The 10,012-nt window shown below is 40.2% G+C and overlaps 1 protein-coding gene across 1 annotated transcript in view; it reads right to left on the reverse strand.

The window, feature by feature from the left end:
- Window positions 1-9,143, reverse strand: part of sorcs1 (sortilin-related VPS10 domain containing receptor 1) — a 201,203-nt gene extending 192,060 nt beyond the window's left edge. The window contains exon 1 of the mRNA XM_079264964.1: window positions 9,023-9,143. Coding sequence (XP_079121090.1) covers window positions 9,023-9,124 — 102 coding nt within the window. The 5' untranslated portion in view covers window positions 9,125-9,143. The remainder of the gene's footprint in view (window positions 1-9,022) is intronic.
- Window positions 9,144-10,012: the final 869 nt, after the last annotated feature.

A 10,012-nucleotide genomic window follows, 5' to 3' on the forward strand; every position in this document is an offset into this window, starting at 1 on the left:
ACACTGACACGGTTCAGGTCGACCTTGTTCTTCCACCACTGCATTGTGTAGCTGAGGGGATTTTGTAGGGGGAAAGTCTGTCACCTAGAAGACCATGTGCTTCGTGCAACTGTATCTTTTATTGGCTGCTGAGCTGCTGTTTGTCCTTCAGTAATTTCTCCCTGTGCATTCATAAGCCGCCTACTTTCCAACACATGATCCCAAGGCCTTGCACACACACACCTGCAGTTTCTGGCATTTCTTTTTTAAACTTGGTGGTACGTGGACTTAAGCTAAAAGAGGGGGGTGTACTTACAGTTTAACTAGTGTTTTGTAGTAGTGCGTGCATGCAGAACCAGGTGGTAGTGGAGTGGTAGTGGAGAACAGTCTTGTTCTGAGAAGGGTCAGCAAGAGTTCAGTAAGGACACAGTTCAGGTAAAAAGGCTGTTCTTCAGTCTGTTGGAAGCTCCTGAAGCACCTGCTGGAAGGCAGGAGTGGAAACCGTCTATGGGCAGCGTGGCGGAGTCCTTAAGAATGCTACAGGCTTGATGCAGACAGTGTTTCTTCTTGCTTTTCTCAATGGGTGGAAATGGATTTCCTGTGATGATTTGGGCAGTTTTCAGCACTCGCTGCGTGTCTTGTGCGCTGCGATAGAGCAGCTTCCATGCCAGACTGTGACAAAGTTTGTGAGAATATCCTCGATTGCACAGCCATAAAAGCTCAGCAGGATGGCTGAAGACAGGTGGTTGTTCTTCTTTCAGGTTTCTTATCTGCAAACTAAGAATCCATGACAATACCCAAATCTTTTTCTTTTTTTTTTGTGTGTGTGTAATTCAGCCCTGATCAAAGTGTTGGAGTCATTCAGCGACATTCATCACCAAGCCTTCAGCAATGCCAGCAGCAGATGCACAATACATTTTTTATGAGTGCATTGTCAAGAGCAGGTTTTTATACTTAGGATGAGCTGTGCCATCCTCTGAACTAAAGCAGGTTTCCCTCCTGCATGGCTCTTGATTTACGGCAGCATACGTCTGCTCTAAATGATGCTTGATTTCTATCATCTCACATGAGCAGTTTTCCATCTATCTCGCGTGTCAGGACTCCACACGCCCTCGACAGTCTGCAAATATCTGAAAATGAGCAAATCATAAGGCCTTGATGGTGGAGATGGGAAGCAGTGAGGACGGCGAATAAAATCTGGTAGCATAAACGGATTTCCTTCACACCAGCGAGACATGGTGTGAGACTGTCAGCTGAGACTGCATATGTGACTGAGTTTCTTCCAAGTTATCAGCGCATCATGCGACGACACCTCACTAATTAGTCACAAGACCTTTCGAAATATTACGCATGTTTGTTGATGAACAACGCAGACGTGATGTTGTTGCCACAGGGCATGATTTCCTAACATCTCTGTTTATGATTTTTTTTTATTGGTTGTGTTGCAGCGAAGGTTGCCACATGTCTCTGGAAGCTCAAAGTAAACGACTCCGGCTGACGGGGAATATGTCAGCCCGAATCCGTCTGAGTGACAGTCTGAAGTACTTAATGCTTGACATTTCATAATGTAAATAATACGCTCCCTGTGCACGTCTTACAGACATCTGAGCAATATGCCACAGCTCCCTCTGTGAGAGTGCTCTTTACCTGCAACCTTTTTTCTCTGAATTTCAATGCCGCTCCAGCCAATAACAGGAATTGAGCATCTCTCTGTGCCATCAGTCACACTTTTGTCTCGCAATGTCACAGAACATCGTTCGTGCTGAGAAGTAGAAAGACTGAATGGGAGATTAGAAAGATTTGGAAGAATTGAACTTTTTTTTTTTCTGTTAAATAAAAGGAGTAAAATGTTTTGTTTGTTGAGGCAAATGTGTTATATTTAAGCATTTTATGTGGCAACATAACTGAGCACCAATGTTAGGGGGATGGGAACTTTCAAATTCCCTTAACAGTTCCTGACACAAATTTTCTATGAAGAAAGAAGTATACAACAGTTTTTTTTTTTTTTTTTTTAAAGTAACTATTCAATATTCTCAAAAGGTGCGTGAATGAGTGATGCATTTTTCCAACATCAGACTTCTGAGGGATTCTCCTAACTGTTTTCCTATAAATGATATCACCATGCCTGCTTTTGACCTTTTCCTTAAAGGTGGAGTATGTAAGATTTTCAATATTTTAAAAAAAAAAAATTACCAAAAAATAACTATAATCATAATTAGATAGTTTTTTTTTTTTAAACATGTAGATTCCAGTCTATCCATATTTGAAGTGTTATTAAATTACAAGTTTAATTAATGACAAAGACCCTTCTTAAATGTTTGCCTACTAGTAAAAAAAAAGTGCTTTTTGTCATTTGTCATTAATTAAACTTGTAATTTAATAACGCATCAAATGTGAACAGACTGGAACCTACATGTTCAAAAAACTTTCTAATTATGATTGTAGTTATTTTATTAGTTAATTTATTTAGAAAATATTGAAACTCTTACATACTCCACCTTTAACACAGGCTCATACTTTATCCTTTACCTACTATACCTACGAACAATGTGATATTTGTCTTATTTGCAGGACTGCATGTTTTTCTTCTCTCGTCTCTGTATTACGAATGGCCGGATGCCAGCACAGAAAGCACAATGCAAGACACGTCCCCCCATTACTGTTTCAATACTTCTGTCACAGAATAGATTTTGGAACGGTTTGCCAAAGTACAGCCCACTAAAGTCTCCATGAAACTCATATGTACCTGTGTATCACATTTAATGGCAGAGTGTGTCCAAATCTTTGACTGGTACTGAGTATTGCAGCTGTAGATGTTTGTGCAGAACTTTGTTTCAGCTGTGGCTGTTTTAAGGGGCTTTATGATTAAAGTTAAGTTGACTGGATGTCCTGGAAGTAGCTACTCTCCTCCCATACGGAGCTCGGAGCAGAGCAGTGATCAGGCTGCAGATTCGTCCATGCAAGGATAGAAGTGTGTCCTGACGTCTGTCACCGTTATTAGTCTTTCCAGTAGAGACATTAGAGCTTGTGCCATTGTCAGGCTTTGTTGGACGGCCTCTTCCAGCAATAAATGTCTGTGACAAACATGTCTGACATTGTTTAAGTTGTAGTTGGTAAACTGGCCAGAACCTGATAAGCCCAGTAGCGCAAGTTTCCCATGATGTAGAAATTTGGAACCTTCTCCTGCTTGGAGCTGCTTTTCAGTTCCCATTCCTAACAAACACAGTATGAATGTGTGTCGTTTTAATGAAAAGGCATTATCATATTGATTCAGGAGAAAACAATTCAATGTTTGCTGATTTTACACATTCTTCCACTCTGCGAACTGGACTCAACTGGATTTAGCTTCCGGGGATTGATATAAGACGACATCACAGCTGATTTATCTCCTCCATCTCCTCATATCAAATCACCAAAACACAAATAAAATATCCAAATCAAATTTCTTCCTGAACTCAGTCACGCATTTAAATAAAAAACTATTTTATTCTTTGAACAAATGTAGATTCTTATTTATTCTCTGATAGTCTGAATCAGGCCAAGTCGAGTTCAGAAAAATCTGATGCTGACTGAACTGATTGCCTTTTTTAAATGGGAATAAAAAAAGAAAAATAAAGCTTCGGGCTTGAGACATCACAAAGTCCAGTTTGAAAAATACTGACTAACATTGACATTTTGCCCTGAATTCATTTTATCTAAAAAAAAATCTGTTGGACCTCATTATCTGAATATGGAGAAGTAGCATTTAGCTGCAGACTAGTGGGACAAAATAACAAATGTAAATCCTTTAAAATCCAGGCTAAAAGATGTATTTTCTTGTGCACATATGCAATATGTTTTATTGTTCAGGTTAAATTTAGTTATTCTATATTACTCTATTATGACTTTTCACAAGTTTTTTCATTATGTTCTGTACCTTTAAAGCTTCTTCTGCACATCGCTGGGATCTTTTTAATGTTTTTTAAAAGAAACATTTTTTGTTTGAATTGTTTGAATTTTTGCATTTGAGTTTTTCCCCAGCTTGGTAAAACCTGTGGAATTAGTGAGGATAATAACCACATATGAAAAAAATTCCACCATATTCCATGTTTTACATTCGTTGGCAGTTTCTGGGACTCTCATCTGTGTCGTTCTCCACCATGTCGGGTCCATGATGTGTGCCTGTCGTCATTCAAATCAACACACAACACAGTGTACGCCTGTGAGTCAGAGCCAAACACATAAAACCGCCCCTTCTCTTGGCTTTTTATCACTGTTTTACTGTTATCTGAACTCCGGGATTGAACACAGAATACGCAGACACTGAAAGAGATAATTAAAGTTCTTCATCTAAACATGTGAAATGTTAAGTTTACCAAGAAAAAATGGGTCCCACTTTAGAGCCCTGTAGATGTCCTGCCTTTGGTTCTGGAAGGCCACAATCCTGCAGGTTTTATAGATATCTCCATGATCAAACACACCTGATTTAGATGAAATGGCTCTTTTTAACAGTTTGTTCTCAAATTCTGCTCAAGCATGTTGACCGGTCAGTCTGATTCAAGTGTGTTGCAGAAGAAACATTTAAAACCTCGAGGACTGACTTAGAACACCTCTGACTTCAATGACTGGCTCTGATCTTTTATTTCTTTGGTAACATGATGAGCTGTCACTCACGGAGTTGAAAGAGCTCGTACTACGAAAAGTGATGGGGCCGTGTCTTCAGACACAACTTCCTGAACAAAGAAAAGACGTAAGGAGTCAACGTAAAATGTTAAGGCACAAAATACGGATTTTATCAGCTGTTATTTGGTCATTAATAATAGTGATTGTAATAAAGTTACACAGTAAAAATAAATACAAATTTACATATATATATATATATATATATATATATATATATATATATATATATATACATATACATATATATATATATATATATATATATATATATATATATACATATATATATATATATACATATATATATATATACATATATATATATATATATACATATATATATATATATATATATATATATATATATATATATATGTATATGTATATATATATATATATATATATATATATATATACGCATATAGATGGTTCTTTAAATTCTATATATACATATATATATATATATATATATATATATATATATATATATATATATATATATATATATACATATATATATATATATATATATATATATATATATATATATATATATATATATATATATATATATATATATATACATATATATTCCACAATCTGGGGTGACGATTCGTTGGTGAATCGATTCTCATTTCAAACATGTTTTTGATTCATAATAATTACACTTAAGTAACAAAAGGTGCTAATTTCCCAAGTAACTTCATTTTTATTTAAGCTAGAAAGAAATGAGAAATGATTAGGTCCAATTCGATTTAAATTGCAACATGTAAATTTTTTCTTAATTACAATAAGGAAAAAACAACGGAGTAGCCAGACCATCATTCTGCTGCCAGAATGCCAACAGCTATTTCCAACAAGCTCTGCACAGTGACTCATTCATTTCAGTCAGGTGTGTTGGAGCAGGGACATATCAGCAACCTGCAGGATTGTGATCCTGGAGGACCAGAGCTCCACACCCCCGATCCACACGGACAACACGGTTGTGCCTCCATTTCTCTATGTTAACAGATGCTTCTTTTCCATCAGCTTTGCACACCAACATGGCTCAACACAAGTTCTCAGCAGCTCCCGGAGCTCTCATATGTCCTTCCACACAGCTGATGGAGGAAAACAAATTCTTAAAAAACAATGCAGTTTGCTGCAGAAACTGGGATTTTTCTCCTCCAGGGTTTCACACAGGCTTTGGGTCAGTGACTTACAGCAAGCTGCACACGGCTCAGGTCTGAAGCACATAATGAACTTTTGCTAAACTCTGCACAGCCGCAGGCAGCAGCATGCTAACACAACGCACTTGGAGTGAAATGAATATTCAAGCGCAAATGGGGAAGTGAACTTGGGTCATCTTGGTTTCATCGTGACGGCAGTTTGCTGCTGTTTTCTGAAAGCCAGTTGCTGCATTCAGCTGCTTGACATCTAAGCGACGTGGAGCAGCATGTCCCGATGTAAGCGGGATGGCTGAGAGAAGTGCTTTGTAAATGCTTTAAAGGTTAAATATTAAGAGCAGGTATCAGTTTAGCAGCGTGCCTCGCTGTTGACATGTCTGTTTATTTATACAGCAGCTCAGATCGTGAAGACGGGGTGCGTCTGCCCCTGATTACGGCACAGATTTCATGTGAGATCTTTTCTATTCTTATGTGCCTCAAGGAAGTGGGATTCATTCATCCTTCAGCAGAACGTTCACAACACAAAATCAAACCAAAACCCAAAACAGATATCTGGGTTTGCTGTTATTTTAAAGTAAGAAATCAGAGAAGCTTAATGAAAAATAGAAGAGATAAAATCCTTGAAAATGTTTCAGACATTTAGGATTTTCTTTTCTCCCCTCGCCTCTGCTTTAAGGTCTTTTTTTTTTTTTTTTGGAAGGAGCAGAAACACCTGAGGCGTAGGATGGAGTCTGAGTCCAGCGCGAAGTGGAGGTTATGTGAGCCGGTGATATGTGTTTGGCTGTAATTGGTTTAGTTCCAGACCAGTCTTAAGTGGTATGGATGTATCACCGGGTGGCGCTGCTGTGGAACGGTCAGGAATTTAACACTTGGTGACTAATTTGAAAAATTTTTTTAAAATGGAAAAAAAACAACTAATTTTATAATTTTAATACAGTCAAATGTAAACTAATTATGCTTTAAAGATGAAGAACAAGCAGTCACTCAAGCAGGATTGACAGATTTCAACTGTTATTTCCTACAACTTGTAAATATTTTCCAAACTTTCCAAAATCTCCAAAATACAAATCAAGAATTAAGGCCCAGATTATCACTCAGGATAGAGCAGATTTCTGCAACCTTTCCTCTTACAGTCATGTGTGTTGGAGAAGCGGCGCATCTAAACGTTGCAGGTCTGAGCCTGAGCACCGCTGATAAAGAAGCTTCTTTAGCAGCAGTTAAAGTTGAAGTTACAGTGTTTCTGTATCGCTTTAATGAATTGGTTTACACAGCTCTCTGAATGTCCCACCACAGCTTTTCAGTTAGGAGAAACTCTTTAGACCACATGAACTAGATTATGTGAACACTTTGAAACCGTTGTAGATCGGCGGCTTTGTTGCATTTCAGCCAGCAGCTGTCAGACAGATGGACTTACATCTGACTCTAGAAGGTATCCAGATGAGTTCAGGGTGTCCAGATAATCATGCTTCCTCCACCAGACTGACTGTTGCTGTGTAGCGTTTGTAGCTGATATGCTGTGTTTGTTTTTTTGTGCCAAATCACCTCCACTTTGGTCCAGTCTATCCAAAGATCATTATTCCAAAAGTCGTGTGGTTTGTTCAGATGCAGCTTTACCAACCTAAACTCTTTTTTAACAGAAGAGGCTTTCCCATGCAGCCCTTTCAAACAAGCCATACATACATTTAACCCTTCTCAGCAGCAACAGCTGCTTCTCTAATGTCATTCTGATGTCTTTCCTCCTTGGCATTTTGTTGAGACTCATTTGAATGCTCACTTTTATAAAGGCGCTCGCACTGAAGATAATCAATGAATCAGAGAGGACAGCAGCAGCACCTGCAGCTACAGTTCCTTCAATGTGGAAGCAGTGAGGATGGATGTAGTTCTTCCTGTTCTGTCATTCATCTGAGGCAGAATTTAGCTCACCTTAAGGCCTGATAAGGACCATACGGGTCTTATTGGAGCCCAATACATAAAATCTTGAAAACACCTTATTGTACTTTTCTTTTAACATGACTCTTTGTTTATATATCTCTGAAAAAGGAAACTAAACTGCGCGGTAAAGGACAGCTGGTGTAACTAGCTATAAAACGTGTTACTCTGTGCGACACTGCTCAAAGTGACACATCCAGCTGCACCGCCTGCTAATGAAGAGCAATGCAAACAAAACATTAACGCTCCAACAGACTCAGGCACAAGATTTCCAAATGAAAATAAATAAAACATTCCTCCTGGAATTCTTAGACCAGGTTAAGTGGGTCTAATAAAACCATTAGCTACATCAATGACTTTAAAGATTTTCTTCTATATGCTTTAAATTCATTCACATAGACATTGAAATTATGTGAATAAAATATTAAATATCTCCAAATAAATGTGACATTTATTTGGAGAGTAAGATCCGTCAAACATTTAGAAAACTCACCTTTTTGGTTTTTGCTCCAGATTTGATCTGATTTTTCTATCAGTTAATAAAACAAATAAAAGAAAACTGTGTTCTAATCTTGATGGAAAAGAAAAGAAAAGAAAAGAAAAGAAAAGAAAAAGAAAACATTTTATGAGCCTGTTTTTTTTTCTACCAATCCACGCTTTTCTAAGAAAAATCTGTCATTTGAGGTAAATTTTTTGATCCAGACACACAGCATCAGTGCAGACGATGATCTCTGCTTTATGAACATGTCCAACTCTCAACCTGAACCTAAACCCAGACACAGCTGTCAGTGTCGTCTTCTGACCAGAGCTGTGACCTGATCTTTCACCGGAAGGGATACAGAAGCGCCTCCATCCCTTTGGCACATCATACCTGCTGCAGCAAAGGGAGGATTAGGTCTGAAATCATCTGTCCAAGAGCCCAGATACCTGCAAATCCTGCCCTCTGGCCACTAATGCACACCGTCAACTTTTTATTCCCCACATCAGTACAACTGCTCAGACTGAAGAACCACACTGAGAAAAAGACCCACACACACACACACACACACCCCTCCCATCACACCCATCTGGAAGTCACTCTCTCATTCCACAACTTCAGAAAAAAAAAAAAAATGTCAGAGTCTTTTTGGGCCTAACTGTGGGATGTGGGGAAGCCTGTTAAGAGAAGGATGTCACGGTGTCACAAGGGCGCGCGCACACATGCACGTCCAAGGCATCAGCAGAGGTTTGTTCGGCCACCTTACGACGAGCAGAAGCGCCAGAGTGGATAAAGACAAATGACTTACACTGCTGTTCTGGCCGGACCAGTGCACCATGGCCTGGTTGTGGGATGAATCTCCAGTCAGGGCGAAGGTTGAACTGTTAAGTTTTAGCTCCTCCTGCCTCATCCCGGCGGATCTGCGCTCCTCTCCGCTCCAGCGCAACTCAGAGCGCGTCACTCTGCGCCTGGCCGCCGAGCCGGTGCGCTTCTCCGGGTCTGGGGTCTGGACTCCAGTGCCAACCCCGCTCCACATGGTGCGTCGGACTGCAGGAGTCGGACCTTCGCCTGCCTCGTGCTGATCACCCATTTTGCCCAGTGAAACTTTCATCTGTGCAGACTGGAGCTCGTGAAGTGCAGGTCGGGCGCGCAGGTTGTCAGTACTCCGTTTCAGCTTGGAGCCCATGTTTTCCTCCCGATCTGGAGCGCACTCAGCGGACTCAGCCTGGCAGGGGAGCCGCCGGTCAGCCTGGTTAACCATCCCAGAAACTTCTCCCTTCAACCCTGTTGCGGGCACACTCGTGTCAAATTTCAGCAATAATTCCTGCGCGCGCCACTTATTTCCAGGCTGGCACGACCTGCAAGTTATCTCAGCCTCGGCGATGCAGAAACGGGACATGATAAAAAGCAGAGCCCAGAGCGCGCCGTGCCACTTTGGGCAGAAGCTGACCTCCCTCTCCATCGCTGGTGGCCGATGCTGTGGATGCCAGGAGTCCTTTCCCCGACTCTTGTCTCTGCCTTGTCGGAGAGAAACTGCTGCAAGTTGTGGCGTTGCCCAAATGCAGTGTAGTAAAAAAGTGCGGCTCAGCCTAAGTGGTCCAAGTTGAAGGATTTGATGAAATGAAGCCCCGCACGCTCGTGGGAGGAGCTGAGGATCCAAACTGAGAGATGGAGCACAATGCTGCGACTGTCTTTCTCCATATTTGTTCTTTTCCAACATATGCTTAATTAAAGCAGTCAGTCATACATTTGCAGCTCCTTTATTTCTCTTCACAGCTACAATTTTAGAGAAGCTATT

The sequence above is a fragment of the Telmatherina bonti genome (assembly GCF_933228915.1).
Source record: "Telmatherina bonti genome assembly, chromosome: 3".
Classification (NCBI taxonomy): Eukaryota; Metazoa; Chordata; class Actinopteri; order Atheriniformes; family Telmatherinidae; genus Telmatherina; species Telmatherina bonti.